Source organism: Martes martes, assembly GCF_963455335.1.
Source record: "Martes martes genome assembly, chromosome: 6".
Lineage (NCBI taxonomy): Eukaryota > Metazoa > Chordata > Mammalia > Carnivora > Mustelidae > Martes > Martes martes.
In genome coordinates this window covers 138620756-138641959 of record NC_137893.1, presented here as the reverse complement: position 1 = coordinate 138641959, position 21204 = coordinate 138620756, and the positions used below count along the sequence as shown (strand labels likewise).

The 21204-nt window shown below is 46.5% G+C and overlaps 1 protein-coding gene across 2 annotated transcripts in view; it reads left to right on the top strand.

Annotated features, from left to right (window-relative positions):
• KIF13A (kinesin family member 13A) overlaps positions 1–14977 on the top strand; it is a 199194-nt gene extending 184217 nt beyond the window's left edge. For both annotated transcript variants that reach the window (XM_080806364.1, XM_080806363.1), the window contains 6 exons: positions 1081–1128; positions 2348–2459; positions 3622–3773; positions 4316–4420; positions 10121–10912; positions 13270–14977. In XM_080806364.1, coding sequence (XP_080662490.1) covers positions 1081–1128; positions 2348–2459; positions 3622–3773; positions 4316–4420; positions 10121–10912; positions 13270–13290 — 1230 coding nt within the window. In that variant the 3' untranslated portion in view covers positions 13291–14977. The remainder of the gene's footprint in view (positions 1–1080; positions 1129–2347; positions 2460–3621; positions 3774–4315; positions 4421–10120; positions 10913–13269) is intronic.
• The last annotated feature ends 6227 nt before the right edge of the window (positions 14978–21204 follow it).

Genomic DNA, 21204 nt, shown 5'->3' with positions numbered 1-21204 from the left:
GGGTGGTGGGAAGCGGGCTCCCCGCTGAGCAGAGAGTCCGATGCGGGGCTCCATCCCAGGACCCTGAGAACATGACCTGAGCCAAAGGCAGAGGCTTAACCCACTGAGCCACCCAGGCACCCCCAAAATGGAATTTTCTTGCAAAAACCAAATCAAAGAAGAAATAGAAAACCTGAATACAGCTATTGCCATAAATAAAGCCTAAACTCATGGAGAGAGAGACTGTGTTCCTTGATGGGAACACACAGTATCAAAAAAGTTGGCACATCTCCCTAAACTGATCTGTATAAATTCCCAACATAATTTCTTATAGGATTTCATAAGCTACCCCCAGAATTGCTGTGGAAGAGCAGAGTTGAAGGTGCATAAGCTTTATCTACAACCCAGAGAGTCCAGGCCTCCATGTTCCCCCCGAGCTCCTTGTAGAAACGCTGGAGGAGGCGCCTGGCTGGCTGGCTCAGTCGGTAGGGCATGCGGTCCTCAGGCTCGGGCTGGTGACTTTGAGCCCACGTTGGATGGAGAGATTACCTAAATTAATAAATAAATAAGTTAGAGTAAAAAAGAAACATGTGTTTAGAACTAAGTAACGTTGAAATGGTATGCCTGTCAATCATTGTAGGATACAGCTAGAGTGGTGCTTAGGGACAGTAACAATAACTTATTTCATCAGAGTTTGTAACAGAGAAAAATTAGAAGCAGCTTAGATATCTATCTAAAATAGAACAAATAAATTCTGAGACAAAAAAGACCACGTATGGTGAGATACCACTTATTTTAATGATAAAAATATGCAAAGTATATATTACATGTGCATACCTGTTGTACACATCTCTACATAATATGTGCATCTATTTTTACATATAAATCCATTTTTATGAATATGAGGACTCTACAAAGCCTGTATGGGAATAATCAACCCCAAATTCAGCGCAGTTGTTACTCCTGAGGATTGCAGAAAGAAGCAGGGGTTGAGACTATCATACAGGCTTCAACTGTAAATGTGACATTACGTTTCTGTGTTTCTGTGTAATTTGTGTTAAATACATAAACCACATTGATAAAACCATGGCTCTCTTACAGGTCTCCTCCAGTCGACCAGACCTTTCTGGCTTTGATGAAGACGATAAGGTGTGCACCTGTGGTGTGGGCATGACTAGAAGAGTCGAAGTCTGAAAAGTTAGCTCTTGGTGTTTTTCAAATCTCAGGACTTCATGTCTTAATCTTATGCAGATCATTGTCTCCACGTGTCCATTTCCAGGTTTAGATACGTGATGGGGAATTGCTTGGCTCTCAGTGTTAACATTGAACCTAGCACATTTTCCGTGCTGGCATAGTACTACACCAAATTGAATATCTGTGTGTCTGTGGGTCTAACTCAATGACTTAAGAAAGTATTATATCAACTGAGGGTTCCTGGATTGGCTGGGATGGAGTAACTGGGTGATGGCATTGGGGAGGGTATGTGTTGTAATGAGCACTGGGTATTATAAAGACTGGTGAACCTCGCAAACCTTTTCCTCTGAAACCAATAACACATTATATGTGAGTTTAAAAAACAAACAGAAAAGTATTCTACCATCACAAAATCAGAATTAATTCAATTAGGAAAATTAGGTATTTAAAATTATGGATATTTTGCCACAGGACCTTTCTCAACAAATACTGCTTGGAGCATATATCATGTTGTTTGGCGAGGGACTGGGTGATTCAAAGAGTACAAATGCGGGTTATGTCATCAAGAAGTTAAAATCTAGTCTTTTAGGCAGCCAACTCCTGAGAAGTTGCTTAAGATTAAATAAGCTTATATGATGCACAAAGGGAGTTTTCTTTCCTTAGTGTACCAATACCTTATGCCAGTTTGATCCTTTTGAATCTCAGGTCTGGTTTGCTTGGGGCGATCTTAGTGTATGCCTGCTACCCAGGCGAAATTATTAATGGAACCCACTCACTCCAAAAAGCGTTTCACTGTGGTCTCTAAATTACCCAGTCACCCCAGATACATACCAAGTTTTATCAAGGTGGCTCCCTTTGCCGGGGAAGGGGGGAAAGTGGTTGGGACCTTAGGGATTCAGAAGGGGAGTCACTCCATTTGTAATGATTTTATTAAATTTTGGACAAATATGATAGGATATGAACATTAACACTCTAGCTGTACCCTGGGTCTGACCGTAGTTGTCTTATTACTCAGCCATTTGTACTTTTCTAGATGTTTGAAATACTGTATAATGAAAATAAAGAAAGAAGAACATGTACTGCCATTTGAAAATAGGAAAAAAACTCAAATCTGGGCTTCACTTCTCATTTTGAAGGGACTTAACGACCGCTAACCCATATCTTTCCCTTGTAGGGTTGGCTGGAGAACCAATTAGACATGTCTGACTATAGTTCCAGTTACCAAGATATAGCCTGTTACGGCACTTTGCCCAGGGACTCGCCTCGAAGGAGTAAAGAAAATAGTGGTGAGATTGTTTTTCTGTTTTCCTTTATAATTTCTTAGGGAAAGCATGGGGGGAAGTTCTTTTGTAGGCGACATTTAATAAGATAGGAACCTGAAATTCTAACATGCTGGATGATTCTAAGAGAACATGTCACATTCACTTATTTCATTTCTTTTTGCTTTGGAGTCGCCGTATCATCCAATAATAATAATGGGCTTTTTGTGTAGCGCTTCAGAATTTTCAAATCATATTTTTCCCCACATCATTTCCTGAATTTGAAATCCCTTTTGAGACACAAGTCTTACGTGACGGTTAAACTTCATTTTTTTTTTTACCGAAAGAATACCCTGTGCAATGCTTTTGTACTCAGAAGATGTTTTTACAAGGATTTTTTGATTCCTAAAGCAGTTTCAGAAATGGTACCAGAAATGAGTTCCTTCAGTTTCAGCATTATTACCTAACTGTATCATCTCCCGGTGCCCTGAAAGGAATAGCGTTCTTCGAAAACATGAATTAGCTGTTACAATGCACTGTATATTTTGCCTACTAAGTGACACTGTACCAGTGAATTGGGAAGAAAATACATTAGGAGGGAAAGAGGCCCCCCAAAAGTAAGACATGAGTCAGAGCAGGAAAGCGGAATTTCTCTTCCTTAGTCAAACGGAGCAGGTGGCTTGAGGAAAAACGGGGCTCGCAAGAAAGCATATACGGTGTCCATTCCTTGAATATTTATTGAGCCTCTACTTGCTATCCACAGTGAAAGATTCAAAAAGGTGCCATTCTAGATCCTGAAATGGAACTGTGGAATGAGATACGTAGAAAATAAGATATTGCAATGACAGAGTGCCCAAATGCACGGAAGGGTCACAGACTCCAGGATTTCAGAGCAACGGAAAACCAGCGCGAGCTGAAATCGGTCTCGTAGGCAGTGCTTCTGGGGGCGGGGGTGGATCTTGAAAAGAAGTAGAAAATTCAGTTTCTGCTTTCTTCCGTGCTGCCCAGCCCTTGGCTGACTCTCTGTGACTCGGTCACCACCTCTCCACTCTTGCCCACACCGGTTTCGGTCTTTAAAAAGCCAAATATTAGCCTTGTTGATTTCTCTGTCGAACTGGTTACTCCCGTGGCTCGGGGATGACCGTGCTCCTGGTGTGCCCGTCAACCCGTGCCTGTTTGTCTTCCCCAGGTTGTCCATCAGAGAACCCCCACGCCTTAACAGTCAGTCCTTTTAAAGCATTCTCTCCCCAGCCACCAAAGTTTTTCAAACCTTTAATGCCCGTGAAAGAGGAGCGTAAGAAAAGAACAGCTCTTGAAGCCAGGCCACTCCTCAGCCAGGAGGTAAGTGCTGCTGGTCTCTGTGGGGGGGCGGGGGGGCGAGCAGGATCACGTTTGCGGGCTCGGGGGGGGGGACGGGGCAGGAACCGTGCCCGTGGACGCATGTGGGTCCCATGGGGTCATGGCAGGATTTCTTGCGTGGTGCCCTTGGTGTTCTTTTCTGTGTGTTTCTGGCTTTTCGGAGTTTGGGGTTTTGGGTTTTGGGTTTTTTTTTGGGTTTTTTTTTTGTTTTTTTTAAATCTTCCAAGTGAGGGAGAGAGAAGGATGTTCCCTGGGTGTTTTGAAAATTTGACAAAAATATATGTTTTGAAAAATGTATTTGTTTGCTTATTTTTACGTTAATAAAACCAAGGGTGCGATTGGCCGTGGCGTGTGTGTAGTCTCGTCAGAGTCCCTTGGGGGTTTGACTGCAGCCTGCCAGATTGCACCCTGCACACGGGATTAGCAGTGTTTGCGTTGCTTTTCTAACCGGCACGTCCGTGCTGTGTGTTCCGGCTGTCGGCGTCTTCTGTATGTGATGCATCTGTGTGTCTTAACCTTTGCAGAGCATGCCTTCCCGTCAGGCACATAACCCGGGCTGCACTGTGCCCTCAGGAAGCAATGGCAGCAGCATGCCCGTAGAGCACAGTAGCAAACGGGACAGGAAGATTGTAAGTTCTGGAACCATGTCTGTCGTCTTGCCTGGTGGTGGGTGTAAGGCCCTTTCACAGACAATCATCCAAATCCTATAGGAGACGTTAAGAGAATGTACTGGGTCTTTGCTTTTTTTTTTTTTTTTCCTTTTCTGTAAATGTGATCACCGGTAATGAAATTTTGCATGAATGTGGCCATGATCTGTGATTTTTTTTTTCCCTAAGTGTTCATTCTGTTTTATTTATCTTTTTGCTCAGTAGCAACTTGCTTAGAAAGGGGGAAAAGTCACTCTCACGGGCTCTAGTCTTTAAAAAGCGTAACCATGCGATCACTGTCACTGATTCTGAATCTTTCTGATGTGCCCGTGCGTACTGAGCAGATTCTGAAGTTAATCTACCTAGAGGAGTTGCACTTACTCGGAGTGAGTACTCGTGCACTGAGCCGTGGGTGTGTTTGAAAGCTCTTTCCGCGTTGCCTGATGCCCTTGCCCAGCTCATTCTGTAGCTTGTAGCCCCCGCCGTCTGTTTGGCATCTCAGGGAGCCCATCCTCGTTTGCTGGTAAAATAGGGCCCAGCTCCGCTGGTGTCGGTCTTGCTTCTGGGATGACTTATCTGTACCTCAGCCACAGGTAGGTAGAAACTCTACCTGTAAAAGTCATTCCCCCGGCACTTGGTTTTCAAATTACAGATTAGAACATAGTTTTTAAGACACTATACCAGGCACTTTGGATTATCAAAGATACCTCTGTTAAAAAGGAGAAACAAACCAAACCTGTATTCTCGGGCCTGGAAACAGTTGTCTTAGTTTGTGTCTCAGCTTTCGCTTTTCCCATGGCTTCCTAGCTAGGTCTGTGTGTGGTCTGATCTGCAGGCAGTGCACGGGAGCTTTCCTCTCCCAGATGCAGCGTGGCAGACCCAGTCCCAAGACTCGCTGGTGTGAGGTCCTAATGGTTCTAAAATCAGCCCTGCTGCACACTGTGACCCTAACAGGAACCAAACCCGGCTGTGCAGTCGGCCAGCCGTCTGCATGCTTGGAGTGCTGGCGCGTTCTCAGAAATGACCTTCTCGTTCCTCCTGCCCACTGAGGACCAAAGAAAAGGCACCATTTCTCCCTCGCCTATGTCCCGCTCCCCACCATTGCCTCCGTGTTCTCCTGGCCCCTCTGTTCCAAGTCCCCATCGTAGTTCCTGCTGGAGAAGAGGGTGACGTCAGCAGCCGCCCCGTATCTCTGAATCCTGATGAATTGCTAAGTCACTTACTTGACTTCCCCTGGCTTAATTAATAAGGCAGCACCATGGGCTAAAAAGGCCACATGGGCAGCTTGTTACCCCTTCAAACACTCTGGCTCTCTGGCTGATGGGATCTGCCTGTTGGTTGACGTGGAACTTGCTGCTGTGTTGCATGAGTACTGAATTTACTCCTCTGTTACTATACATTTCTGTAGAACATCCCATCGAGAGACTGCTGGGTGACCCTTCTGGGTCTGCCCGGCAGATGGCTTCCCTGTTGACAGAGTTTGCCTCATGGTTGACTTTCCTTGTAATGTTTTTAAATAAAACTCACCTTGGGGCTTTCAGCTAGCAGAGGGTAGGAGGGAACCAGCCTCCCGTAATTCATCAGCTCTCAGGTAGCGGGGAGGCTCTGTGTGCTTCAGCACACCTTGAAGTCCGCTGAGCAGGTTTTGATGATATCGTCTTTCTTGCTGGAGTCTTGAGCAATCTGTCTCGATCCTCCTTAGAAATCTGGCTCAAAACAACAATAGCAACAAAATCTTTTTAAAAAATGAGATAGAGGGGTGCTCAGCTGGCTCAGTCGGAAGGATATGTGACTCTTGATTTCTGGGTCGCGGAGTTCCAGCCCCAAGTTGGGTGTAGAAATTGCTTAAATTAAAAAACCTACAAAAAATTTTTTTAAATAAGAGAAAGAAATCAGTCTCAATACTCTTCATCTCCAAAACTGTTGACCTGATTTATTTCAGATAGCAGCGTTTCCAGGATGTTTTGGTAGATTTTAACGATATTACTTGCTTGCTCTGAGGTTCTGGTTCTTTTTGGGAAGTTTTCTTTTTATTTCTCCTTTTGCAAATGGACATAAGCTGCTTTATTTCTTTCTTTCTTTTTTTTTCTTTGTTCTCCATTCACTCTCCTTCCTTTTCCATTCTTAAAAAATCAGAGTGTGAATCAGTGGTTTAGTCTGATCAAAGGAGGTTGAAATCATTTTTTACAATTTCACATAAAATGTGGTATTCTATAGCTACTCTTGATTCTGATATTTTTTCTTATGTTCACTTAGCCAACATAAAGTACATCATTAGTTTTTGATGTGTTCAATGCTACCCTTGATTCTTAAAGCAGTGTTTGTTGTCTCATCCGTTTGGGAAGATACACAAGTGTGCTTTGTGTCTTGTTTGAATAAGATAAAGGCAACAACACACCTTTGGAGTCCGTCTTTTGTTTACGTCATGAAGCAGGGAGAAGGGTAGAAAGGAAATCACTTCTCCCTGGAGTCTTGCATAGACAGCATGTGGTTTGTTTCTCCATTTTACAGAAGAAGAAACAAAGGACTTGAGTGGCATGCCCAAGGTCTCCCAGTTACTGAGAGCATAAGAACAAAGGCCCCATCTCCGCAGAATTGGGCTGACCCCAGTGACCCTAGGTGCTCCCCAAAATGGTGCCGTTTTGGTTGCCCTGCTGCTGTTTCTAACGAGGGCTGCCGGCCTCCTAGCACCATGGACAGAAGTGCTGGGGCTTAGGCTGATACAGTCCTTCCAGGAAGAGAAGGTCTCCGTGCAGGACAACACAGACCCCATTCCAGTGAAGCGAAAATCACTTTAATCAAGTGAAACTCCTTACGGGGAGTCACTGCTTTCATGAGGGTTTGGATCCCTTCTTAAAATCAAGCTGTTTCATCTCTAGGTAAATATCAGTTGCATAAACTGAATTGTGAAAACCAAATCGCGAAGACTGTAGCTATACAGGGGCTTGAGAACTGGACTCCATGCTTCCCTTCTAGGGTTAGGGTTCTCATGCTTCGTGTCCTTAAGACATAATAGGAAGGCGCTAAGCTTAGTCTCCTTTCAGATGATGAATATTTCTGGAGTAGAAGGTCTATCTAATCACATTCCCTTAAGGTACAGTTTAAACCAATTAAGTACTCTTCCCCCCCCCCAACCCCCAAGGCAATAACTTGATAAACCTTCAGTCTGTTTACATGTCGGGAGACGTTTCATCTCTACTCGGTTTTCTTTTTTTCTGGAATTACTTGTCACTACTCCACTATCCTCTCTCTTTGCGTTATTCCCCTTCCCCCATTCCCATCCCAAGTGCACAACTATGTGCTGATCCCGATTCGAACTTAATCTCTTGAGGCTTTTGTTTTTCCCAGTTTTTCCCAAGCTCATTCTAATCCTTTAGGAATAATTTTTTATCTTCATGAGTTTGACAAATGTGCACACACCTGTTTCTACACAGTAAACTCATGACTGAACGTTTCATTCAGCAAAGCTGTATTTTAGGATAACAGGCCTTTCCTCAGTCTTCAGAAGAAATAACTCCAGGCATAAAAAAAGCTCCAGATTACGAATTCTCACATTCAGATTTTGTTTTTCTTAGAGCAACTAATTTACAGTAACTAATTACATCAAAGACTCCCAGTCTTGGGGAATTATATTTCTTTACCAGCATAAATCAGGAGGAAATATAAGGGGAAGGGGGACACCTGGCTGGTGGTCTGGAGATCATGCTACTCTGACTCTTGATCTCAGGTGGTGAGTTCAAGCCCCACATTTGGGCGTGGAGCCTACTTAAAAAGAAAAAAAAGGAAATGTTAGGATGCAAACACTAGAAATTCAATTTTGAGTCTAAACACGTCAGGTAGAGAATCTAGAAAATACAGGCAAAATTACTGATTCAGTTCTGTCCAGTCTTTGCTCCTTTCCAAACATTCTCCCCTTCCCCCTTTCTGACAGTGCTACCTAATGTAGAGGGTAGCTAAACATAAAATGGCAAATTAGTGTTGCCAAAAATTTTGTTTTGCTGGTTTCTGGAATTTTAATCGCTGATATTTGATATTCGCCTTTGATTAATAGCCATGGAATTAAGACAACTGATGCTTTTACGTAACATATGTTCAAGTTATTTTAAAAACTAAGGAGCACTAAAGAGTATTAAAGTATTGATTAGGTAGTTAACATCTTATACAATAGAAATTATTACTCTAAAATTCAGTAGATGAAATCGGTGTTCGTTTGTGAACCGCTGTCTGCCATCGCCTTCAAGCACACTCTTCTCCTTCCCCAGCCTCTCTCCTCGGCCTCTTGAAATGACACTTCAGTGAGTAAGGTTAATGTTTCGGTTGCCGGTCTGCACAGTCTCCCTGTTACTATACCGAATCAACTTTCCGTCCAGCGATACAGGGTCCAGGATTGTTCTAAGAGCAAGGACCCAAAGTCGGAACACCCGGGGACCGTGGCTGTTTTTGTTCCGCCCCGGTATTCCCAGTTCTTAGGACAGTGGCTGGCATGTAGTGGATGCCTGATGAGAACTTACTGAAAGTCACGTTTTAAGAGGAGTATTTGCAATGTCGCCAGATGTTTATGAGGTTAATTAAAATGGCTAGATAGTAATATCATCTTTTTCTTTTTTTAATATTTTATTTACTTATTTGAGAGACTCCCTGCTGAGCGGGGCTCGATCCCAGGACCTTGGGATCATGACCCGAGCCGAAGGCAGACACTTAACCGATTGAGCCACCCAGGTGCTACTTTTTTTTCTTTTTAAGTAAGCTCTACATCCAAGGTGGGGCTCGAACTCATGGCCGCGAGACCAAGGGCCACATGCTCTACTGACTGAGCCAGCCAGGTGCCATTTGTCATTTATTTCTATTTGAACATAAAACATCCTTATGCTTCATGCTGTTTTCCACCAAATACAGAGGAATCATCCATTCAGGGACTGACTGGGGCATTGAGAATACCCCCTTCTGTGTGGGTTTACCAGTCTTTACAAACAGAATTCTAAAGCTGTTTGACACAGGAGATATTCCGTGACGTCTCAGTACCTTCCTTCCCTTCTGGCTAAAGCCTCTATCCCTGCTTCACCAACCCCCTAGGAAGTGTTAACAGTAAGACTGTTAGTATTTCACAGTCTTACGGTGTTTCATATAACACTGGGAACCAGTGTTGAGATTGCGTTCTTTGCTCTTTTTGCTGTTGAGGTCTTGATTTTGCTGCCCTCTCCCCCTATAAAATATCAGAAATCTTCTACAGAGCCCCTTACTCACCTGCCCTTGGCTTCCCAGAGTGAGGATTGTGAGAGCAAATGAAGCAACGGCTTTTCTCTGCCTCCATCCGCCCCCCTCCTTGTTTAATTCCAAAAGGGAAAACATCACAACTGAATACCATCATTAATTAAAATGAATTAAAAGTCTCGTGCACCTAAGCCAGTGACGCAAGCATTTCCAGTCCGCACTGAGCGAGCACAGAAGAAGTAAGTCTCCTCCGTATTAGGTGATAATGGGTTTATGCTCACAGATCTCTGAGCATAATGTACTTGTAGGCACAGTAGGTGACAAAATTTAACCAAACTCAGAAAGAGAAAAAAAAAAAAAACTGCTAAACATGGGAATGGGAATGCCTTTAATGGGAATATATTTGAAACCTGTCTCGACAGTAAAGTCCCTGAAAGGCGCTAATGAGTGACTTTGCCTTCATTGTTGCAGGACTCCGAGGAGGAGGAAAATGACCTGGAAGCTCTTAACAGGAAGCTGGTAGGTTCACAGCCTTACGTACCCGTGGAGTTTGCTGACTTCAGTGTTTACAACGCCAGCTTGGAGAACAGGGAGTGGTTTTCTTCTAAGGTCGATTTGATGAACTCACGGGTCTTGGAGAAAGAAGTGTCCCGCAGCCCCACCGCCAGCAGCATTACTTCTGGGTACTTCTCCCACAGTGCCTCCAATGCCACACTGTCCGACATGGCGGTCCCTGCCAGTGACAGCTCAGACCAGCTAGCCATACAGACGAAGGATGCGGACTCCAGTGAGCATTACGGGCCGTCGCTCACGCACGATTTCAGACTGCCCTCCGGCAAAGACTTGACAGAATTAGAAAGAGGCTTGGTGAAAGAGAAGATAACTTTGGTGCCACTCAAGGAAAACAGTGCCTTAGCCAAAGGGAGCCCATCACCCCAAAGCATCCCTGAAAAAAACCCCAAAATCCTCTGTAGGACTGGCTCCTGTTCAGAACAAGATGCATGCTCCAGCAGAAACGGCCAGCCAGCCAGAGAGTTCTACCCCGGGGAAGTGACCGTAGAACACACCACAAAGATCCTTGAGGACCATTCTTTCACAGAGTTTATGGGTGTATCTGATGGGAAAGATTTTGAGGGTTTGACAGATCCTTCTGCTGGAGAGCTTTCGAGTAGAAGAAACCTACCAAATAAAACGGACCAGAAGAGTATCTCAGACGGGCCGCAGGACCCTGCGCAGCTGCATTCGTCGGCGGAGAGTGACCAGGTAATACACTCCAGGGGCCTTCCTTTGTCGTCCATGTCGGTGAGCATGCGGTGCACCAAGCCCCAGAGGCGCCTCGCCCCGGGACACAGTAGGAGAGGTGGACTCCTCGGGGCTCCAGGGAGCAAGCTCACTCACTCAGCTGCCCAGCTGGCTCTGTGGGGCTGGGCGCCTGCTTCCGCCGGCTCCGAGTACAACGACAGAATACAGAGACCACTGGCGTTTCTGGCTGGCCTGTGGCTCGATGCCGAATAAGGATCATTGAATCTCCTGTGCATTCCCGGAGATGTTTAATTACAGGCTGTCCCAAGGCATTCAGATAGCATCCATCCTATTTCATCAAATCTATAATTTCTGTAATTTTTAGACAAACCATTGTTTTATGTATTATTACCAAAAAACACTTCCAATTAAACTGCAGCACACCAGTAATTGTCAGACGCATCCCAGTTTCAGACACATTAAAAAGGGGTTGGGGGGGGGAGGGCAGGCACACATCGCAGAATGGATTGAAAAAAACAGTCACTTGGTGCCCAGCGCCGTTGAAGTTTGGGCTTTGGAAGTTAGCGGGTTGGTTTATTATGATGTTGCATTCTGTAGTTTCATCGTTTAATTTTTTAGTTTAATTCCTAAACTAATGGAGCCAAATGCTAGTTTGCCAACAGTACTGGTGAAAAGAGCAAACGATGTGGATGAGAGACCGCCCGCTTCTGAGGGCCCCTCTCCAGAGCTTCCCCTTCGGGATCAACATTTTGGTCCCACACCCCCACTGCAGCTGTGCAAGGGCTATGAGAGTTCCAGAATGGAGCAGAACAGAGCTCGGACAGAACGAGAAAGATAATCTAGGAAGGTCGTCATGCTGCCGTTCCGTCTCTACTTTGTTCAGGAAGTGATTCCAGTTTGGTGGCTTTTCCCCCACAAGCTTTACTCCCTTTGCATACCAGCCCTTAAAATTTCTGTGCATGTCACCTACACAGTACACTCTTCCCTACACTGCAAAAACCTACACAGGGATTCCTTACAATTCAAAAAAAAAAAAAAAAAAAGACGTTTTTCCCCAGCATAAGGCTAGGAGTAAAGTGACTCGTGACTGTCCTTGGAAACAGAATTTTCGTCGGTTTCAAAGTCTTCAGCTTCCTCTACCCTGGGCTTCAGGCGAGCCTGCCCCGCTGGCCTGCATCGGCCTGTCCGTCCCTGTTTCGAGAATTCTCATCCAAGGGCTGTTTCTTCCCCCTCGAACAGTGCTTCTCTCTCTCTCTCTCTCTCTCTTTTTTTTTTAAGATTTTATTGATTTATTTGAGAGAGAGTACAAGAAGGTGGAGAGGGAGGAGCAGACTCCCCGCTGAGCAGGGAGCCTGACCTGGGACTCGATCCCAGGACCCTGGGGTCATGACCTGAGCCGAAGGCAGTCGCTTAACCGACTGAGCCACCCAGGCGTCCCCGAGTCGTGCTCCTCCAGTCTAAATGTGCAGCCGACTCACCGAGCAGAATTCAAGGCCCCAGGTCGCTGCCCTCTCACCTGACGTTCTGCTTCAGCACGGGGTGGAGCAGGGGCTTGGGTTCCCACCCTCTGCCGCAGTGATGGGGCGTCCAAAGGCTGCACTGGGAAAAGCAGGGACCACAGGAGAGGAAGAGGCAACAGTCCCTCCTCTCGTTCCATTGCTTCGATTGTTTAGAACCAGCAAATAGGAACAGTACCTGAGTTTTGTTTTCAGAGGCTCTAGAATAGTGTTTTCCTGCCGAAGATCCTGCTTTAAAAGTGAAATTTAACAAAAAATATTTGCAGCTATCAGGGTCATGTGGGATTATGGCAATTCTTTTTCTTTTCTTTTTTTTTATTGCTTTAGTATTTTTGTTATAATGCTCTCAGATTTTAGTGAGTTGCCATAACAATTTTTTACCTTAGCTTTGGGTCTTCCTGTCATTACTTTTCCTAGAAGCCTCCCCTCCGGGCTAGGTTTCTCACTCGTAGAGTGTGTAGAGTGTAAATCCTAGAACTGGATTCCATAATGAATCGGATCCCATGGGTCCCTTCCCGGAGAGCCTCTTGTGTGCAGTGGGTGATGTCCCACTGAGAGTGGCCCTGTGTGTGCGTGTGTGCGTGTTGGAGTTGGGGGAGGGGGGACCTTGTGTGTGGGGGGGGGGGATAGGGAGGCCCTGTGTCTGTGTTGGGGAAGGGGGGCCGTGTGTGTGTGTCCGTGTGTGTGTGTTAGGGGTAAGGGGCCCTGTGTGTGTGTCCCTGTGTGTGGGTGGGTGTTAGGGGTGGGAGGGCCTGTGTGTGTGTGTGTGTGTCTGTCTGTCTGTGGAGTTGGGGGTGGGGGGTTCCGGAGCTTGAGCTCACCAGCCTCTCTGCATTCTAGGGCAGCACGACCGCTCGGTGAAAGGCAGCCCGCGTGTCCTCGCAGGCCACGGCCTTGTGCTCCGGCCGCCCTGTGGAAGCACCAGCGTCATCTTTAAAACCTGCTGCCGCCCAGCCGGGGACCTCAGACCAGCGTGGAGAAGCCGTGTGCTCCGTGGGCCATCTACTTTCTCCTCCCGAGCTGGGGGCAGCGGCACTTTGTCACTCGGGTGAATCGGCAGCCTCTGCCTTTCCAGAAAGCCAGAGAACCGAAAATCCCGGATTGAATTAAGTGGCAGTATTTTTGTTTTGCACTTAACTACTACACACACCCACTGTGTAGAAACCTCCACAGAGTCAAACAAACTCTATTCTTGTACAACTAATTTTAATCAGTTCTTACTGTAGAATCTGGAGTCAATGCTCTTTTTTTTTTTATAAATAATATATATGATGTATATGAAATGTATATCTATGTATGTCTGTTCGGAGACAGACAAGACTGCACATACAAATGCAGATAAAAGTGGTTTGTAGAAAATCATAAGGTACTGGACTTGGATACACAGCAACTTAGGTAATCCTCCGCTGGACGAGCAGATGGAAAAGATAGGACTGCCTAAGAACAAGGTTGCAAATCCCTCTTTGCAGAAAAGCTTCCAGAAAGCCGTTCTTTACAACCAAAGAACTTGCGTAAGACTGAACATGTCTGCTGTCCGTTCTTACTTCGTGTGTACACATATGTCCGACTGCAAGTTCGGTGCCATGTTCCCCTTGGCGACCAGGCCCCTGGTAGCTAGCTGTCCTCGGTCCCGTTTCATAAGCACACTGAGAAACCCCACAGCTACACTCTGTGGTCTCCCGCCGGCCCAGCGCCTGCCCACCTGACCCGGTATTGTAACTGTTGACCGTGCCTGGGGCTCTGACTCCAGCCGTCCTCGTCCCTCGGTTCGGCCTGGCTGGGCAGCTGGGATGCGGAGAGCAGTATTACTGTAGGAAAACACGAGAACACGCCTGGAGTTGGGTGTGGGAAGGGAAGGGATGTTGACTCTTTGTCTTTTTGTGGGGTGTTTTGTTTTGTTTTGTTTTGTTTTTCCCTGCTTCGGACTGGGAGGTTTCGTTGTGTGGTTTTGCGGTTAATTATGTTACTTCAGTTCTGGAAAATGCTGAGGAGCTGGGATGAGCTCTGCGGGCCGCAGGCGCCCGCTTCACCACGGTTGCAGCCGACGGTGGAGCACGGAGCGCCCCGCCGCCCGCGCCTTCGCTGGCGGAGTCCCCCTGCCGACGGAGACATCGGAGGATGACGTGTGTGGGGAATCTGGCAGGAGCCCGTCGCGCACCTGCGTGTAGAAGCCCGTGGAGCTGGTGCGGACGTACAGCAGTACATGCCTGTGGGACGGAGAGAACGCGTACGGCCTGCTGTGCCTTCTCCTTTACGTCCTCAGCATCGGTAAACGAGTAAGATTTTGGAGACATTAATGAAAAGCTGCTGTTCATGATTTTGTGTATAGTGAGCTGACTGTAGTATTTCACTATTGTCTGTTTAAAAAAAAGCAAACTGTAATTTATATCCCCTTTCAACTTTATTGTATTTAATTGGTACAGATTGTGTGTGTGTGTGTGTGTGTGTGTGTGTGTGTGTGTGTGTGTTTTAGAATACAGACTGTCTAATTCAGATTTTAAAACATCCGTGGTTTGTCTTCAATAACTCTGCCACTAGCTACAGATCTAACTTCCCGTATTCGTGTGTATATGCATCCAGCCTGAACAAAGGGAGTAACAGCCGGCATTCATTGAGGGTTTGCTGCGTACTAGGCACCGTTCCCAGCGTTCGCTCTTCGTCATCTTAATCTTCACAGCAGTGGGTGCCACGGGTGCTGCTGTTATGAAGTGTTTGATGCCGGAAAACCAAGGCAGGGGCGTGGGTGAGCGGGAGGGTGGCCTGCTCGCCTCAGACTCCTCCCCGGGTCGTGTCTGGTGACACGTCCTGGAAGAACAAGCCTCTGAAGGGAGGATGGGGCACCCTCAGCGCGCAGAAGGTCTGGGCCCCAATCTCACGGGTTCCGGACTGACCGACTAACGTGACAGCCACAGCAGACAGACCATGGGGTGTCTTTTTTTTTTCCTTTTTTTTTTTTTTTTTTTTTTTGAGAGAGAGCGAGCAAAAGCACAAATGTGGGGAGAGCCAGAGGGAGAGGGAGAAGCAAACTCCCCGCCAAGCCCGGAGCACTACGCAGGACTCGATCCCAGGACCCTGAGATCATGACCTGAGCCTAAGACAGACGCTTAACCGACTGAGCCACTCGGGTGTCCCATGGACAGATGAGTGTCTTGCATAGACTTCCGGGACAAACTAGAGAGCAGGGAAAGTCCAAAGTTACTTGAATTCCGTAGCATAGGATTGAGGGAGGAGAACAGCTATTTAATATACAGATAAATGATGAGTACAAATAGAATTCAAGACAAAATACCACAGTATTTGGTCATCAGCTTTGTCATTATGACTTGGGGAGAGCAAACTGGTTTTAGCTTGTTGGATAGTTAAATACAGGCATGTGTTTAACAGCTAACTTCCAGAATTACTCGCATTTGCTTGTAGTTATTTGGACACACGTTATCATAATGAAAATGTAGCCTTGCGTTTTTAGGGCACCAACTGACAGGAAGTTTGACTTCATAAAAATACCTTCAGAGTTAAGTAAAAGCAAGATGATAATTCTACTTACTTTGCTCTGATCAGTACTTATTTTGAAAATTACAACATTGAGGGGGCGCCTGGGTGGCTCAGTGGGTTAAAGCCTCTGCCTTCGGCTCGGGTCATGATCCCAGGGTCCTGGGATCGAGCCCCACATCGGGCTCTCTGTTCAGCAGGGAGCCTGCTTCCTCCTCTGTCTGCCTGCCTCTCTGCCTACTTGTGATCTCTGTCTGTCAAATAAATAAAATCTTTAAAAAAAAAAAAAAAAGAAAATTACAACATTGAGGTTTTTTGAACGACTTGGCGGGGGGGGGGGGGGGGGAGAGTAAAAAAAAAAGAGCCAACTAATGACCTGATTGATCTTTATTTCTAAAAAGTAAAGCTTTCCGGTCATGTCATGAAGAAGTCCTGAAAAAAGATGTAATTGAGTAAGCGTTCTTGCTTGCGTTTCTGGAGCAAAGGGGCCCCAAAATAGAAAAGATGCTCCCCATGCACAGGAATGTAGAGAATGTTTGTATTCATCCTTAAACTTGATACTAGCATGAGTTTCTTTCTGTAACATTGAGCCCACCTCCTACATTTTTTAAAAAGATTTTTATTTATTTATTTATTTGACAGAGATCACAAGTAAGCGGAGAGGCAGGCAGAGAGAGAGAGAGGAGGAAGCAGGCTCCCTACTAAGCAGGGAGCCCCGTGCGGGACTCAATCCTAGAACCCTGGGATCATGACCTGAGCCGAAGGCAGACACCCAACGAACTGAGCCTCCCAGGCACTCCTACCTTCTACATTTAAAAACAAGTCAGCCTGCGATACGCAGGTGTTCAAAGCTGGAGGGAAGGGAGTATGTCCTAAAGCCCGACAGTCTCCCTCCAGAGGGCTGGGCATGACAACCCAGCCCTCGAGTGGGGAGCCAGGAACAGAGTGGACCCCGAGGGAATGCCAAGCTGGCAGGCGAGCTCTGCCCTTCAGAACGTTATGAACTGGAATGAAAGCATAATTCAAACTTCTAAAACTCAACCAGCTAATCCCCTGAGATGAGGGGAAAGGTCATTGTATATCCGAGTGCCACTTAACGGTCATCCCCCCACTCCCACCCCCGATACAGCGAATTATTTTAAGTTGAAATAAAACTTAGTCTTTATCTTTCAGATGTTCTGGGGCACGCACTCACCTCGGTGTTCTCTTGGAAAAACAAGTTATTTTTGCCCTCTCTGAGGCTCATTGTCATTGCCCACAGTTCTTAGAAGACGTTAGCTCCCTCCAGACGATGTTTCGGGTGACCCCAGCACCATCACGTGAGCCCAGCTGGCAACAGCCACCATATCGGAGCTTACTGTAGGTTTTCTCTGTGCCAGATTGTGCCCAAGAAAGGAACTTCTTGACTCCTTATGGGACCCTATTCATGAAGACATTGAGAGGCTGACTAATAGAACAATGAATGTTTTACAAAGAAAAAGGTAAGTTTTAAAATTGGAGAGGGAAAAAAGATCTGGTTTGGTTTTAGAATAGTATAAGCCAACTCAACCCCTTCACCATACCTGAAACACCCATGACTACTTAGTTTTTTTTTTTAAGATTTTATCTATTTGATAGAGACACAGCGAGAGAGGATTTTTTTTTTTTTTTTAAGATTTTATTTATTTGATAGAGACACAGCGAGAGAGGAAATGCAAGCAGGGGGAGAGGGAGAGGGAGAAACAGGCTTCCTGCTGAGCTGGGAGCCCGATGTGGGGCTCGATCCCAGGACCCTGGGAACATGACCTGAGCCGAAGGCAGACGCTTAACGACTGAACCACCCATGCACCCCAGACTACTTAGATTTTAAAACTGGAACACGTGGGTGTTTGTAACAACTTCAAACCATTATTTTGGCTCTTCAGTCTCCTCAATAGCTGCCTGAACCAAACCATACACACACGTCCTTACGTTGCTTTGTGGGAGTTTGTCTTAGTCTGGCATGGGCTTTTGGGAATAGCACAGTAGAGTAGATGTTTTTTTCTTTGACTGAGAATTAGAGCCAAAAACCACACCTTCACGTAATTGATTAGTCACCCTTGTTGACCCAGCATAATCTGTACCTCGCGCACAGTCAACCACAAATAAGCCAAGCTACTTAAAAACACGAGTTAAAATACTAGCCCCAGCAACTGCCAAGAAAGGAGCATTTCACCAAGAATGAAGCTGTAAGTTGTAGCCTCACTTGCCTTCAGGACTGTCCTACTGATGCTGTGAATGCCAGCTTCCCACTTCTCCCCTTGTCCTTTTACATGTAGAGGTATGTATTTGTGAGAAAGCTAGAGTATTAGTTACCTATTGCAGCAAAATGAAGTACCCTTCAGCTCAACAGCTTAAAATAGCCACAGCCGTCTCGTGCGATTTCCATGGGTCCGGAATTCAGGAGCGGGCAGTTCTGGGTGGTTCTGGCTGCAGTTTGCTCAGAAGTGGTAGTCAGGATGTCAGAGCTACAGTCGTCATCTGAAGGCTTGCTTGAGACCACTTCCTCACCGGGTAGACCCCTCCGTGCTCTCTGAGTGTCCTCATGACGTGGCAGCTGGCTTCCCCAGGGACTGGTCCTGGAGGGCACACAGAAGCCACCTTGCTTTTATGACCTGGACTCACAAATCACACTGTCACTTCCATCACATTCTACTCATTCAAGCGAGTCACTAGAGCAGCCCCACTGAAAGGAAGGCAATTAGGCTCTTCCCTTGAAAAGAGGAATGTCTAAGAATTTGTGGACATATTTTTAAATCTCCGTAACTAGTTAAACGTTACATCGCTGAGGCTTTGGGCCAGAGCAAAGCTAGCTAGAACTTAGGAGTGAATGTAGGAACTCACTCTTATTCATATAAGCAGTAGGGTCAAAAGGAAAGCCACATTTTCATGGAATAAAAGACATTAATAAAAAAGTGAAAATATTAGGGTTGTTTGAATGTGTGAGTTATGGCCAATAATGAAACCGCACCAATATTCCTGGCAGAGGCAAACGATCAGAAACTATCATGTTTCTATTTATAGTTACATTTTCACATTTGATTCTTTTCAGATTTGCTTCATTAGAGGCACCAGGATATGAATATATTCGATGTTCTTCCTCAAAATAGGAAATGAATCTTAGGAAAGTCAATCCCATCTTGTTAAGGCAAGTAATGGTAATGATCAGCTTTAGAAATAAAACTGCCAACAAAGGTTATTTATTTATTTATTTATTTGCTGAAGATATTGACAGTGGTAGGATTATTTTATTACAATGGGATACACACCCAAATGTTTGGATATAAGCAAAAGGATTGAAAGCTCTTGAAATTTATAAAATGAAACTTTTAAAAAATTTATTTATTTTAGAGGGAGCACAGTGCGGGTGGGGGGGGGAGAATTTCAAGCAGAGTTCACTGAGCACAGAGCCCAACGCCAGGCTCCACCTCACAACCCTGAGATCACGACCTGAGCTGAAACCAAGAGTAGGATGCCTGATTAACTGTGCCACGCAGGCACCCCTATACATGAAACCTGAAATCCCAAACGAGATAACTGGAAAAAGGAATTTGAGAGGCTGGGATTTGGGGGGAGGAGCTAAGACGGAGTAGTGTGAGGATCCCAGGCTTACCTCACCCCTCGAACACAGATACGTCAGATCGTTCTGAATAGCCAAGAAACCGATCTGAGCACCTACAGCACAAACTGAGTAACTGGAGAGAGAGAAGAGGCCACATCGAGGGAGGTTGGCGGGTGGGGGGGACGCGGCTTGGGGGAGAAATGAATTGGGGGTGCCACAGACGGGAAGGAGCCCTGGTCGTGGAGAGAGGCAAAGGAGAACAGTGCACAGGGGATTGCTTAAGGAAATCACATCCCCAAAGTCACTAAGGTTTTGCAACCTGGGGTGGGGGTTGCAAAGACTGGAGTTCTAGAGGTCAGTTGTGTGGCTGGTACAGAGCCCTGAGGATGCTGCATTGCTCCTGTGGAGAAGGGGGGGCAGGTAATCTGGGGGCAGACCGCATGACCTGCAGATCCCAGGAGATGCACCGGGAGAGACTGCTCTTGGAGCGCATCTGAGAGAGGTGGCATTGCCTCTCTAGGGATGAAGCCCCGGGCAGGTACCATTTCCCTCCCCCCACCCCTCAGCACAGGCACTGAGACACCTGCTGAGGGAGGCTAACCTGGACCCTGGCTCTATACTGCACTTTGCTCCCGCACACTGCTGAGCGCGCCCTTCTGGGTCAAGCCTGCATTAATCCCAGCAAGGTGAGAGCCTCCCCTCAAAGGCCAACACAGGCCTCTGCCACACCAGGTGGTCCCTAAAGTTTGGAGTTTTAAAACTCAGCCAGCCTGGCCGGAACAGAGTCCGGAGTGCAGTGCACTGCTGCAGGCGGGCAAGTAACCAGGACACAGACAGTGTGAAAACAGGCATCCGAAACACTTAGGATGCACAGGGGGAAATTACTCGCTCTTCTAGGAGGGCTTCCCTGACAGCAGCAAGCATGAACTCCCCTCTGCAGGGACAGAAGGGCTGGCTGGTGCCATTTCCCTCCCCCACCTCTCAGCGCAAACCAACCTCAGTAAACAGCACAGCCCCACCACTGGCTGCCTAACCGGTGATCCCAAGCCCCACCCCCTGCATTCTGCTGGTACTGCTTCTCTCTGCGGCAAAGCAGGCCCCTCCCCCAGAAGCCCAGGGCAAACCTGCACGGGCACATCTACCCACCACAGAGTTCTGCAAAGCTTCAGCCCTAGTGCGGATTGCATCAGGTCTCTTAGCAGGCGGACCAGAGTACACCTGGTTAAAACTCGCTGCACTCTGGCCAAGGTCCAAACACGCCTCACTGCAGGCAAGGACAAACTGCAGAGGACGGACCTGAGGGATCCCGCGGCCAAAACCCCGCAGCAGAGTGCACTCAGCATACACCAGAAGCACCATCCTGCGCCCCTGAAGCACCAGACCCTGGACATCCCATGACCTCTTCATCAAGGCATCACTCTCAGGAGCAGGAAACATAATAGACTTTCCTACCACAGAGGAGACAAGAGATTGAGACAAAATGCCAAGACATGAATTCACCCCAAAAGAAAACAAGAGAAGGTCTAATCAAAACAGATATAAGTAATACGCCTGGTCCAGAATTTATTTTATTTTATTTTTCAGATTCCGAATTGAAAGCAACAATCATTAAGAATACTAGCTGGGGGGCACCTGGGTGGCTCAGTGGGTTAAAGCCGCTGCCTTTGGCTCAGGTCATGATCCCAGCGTCCTGGGATCGAGTCCCG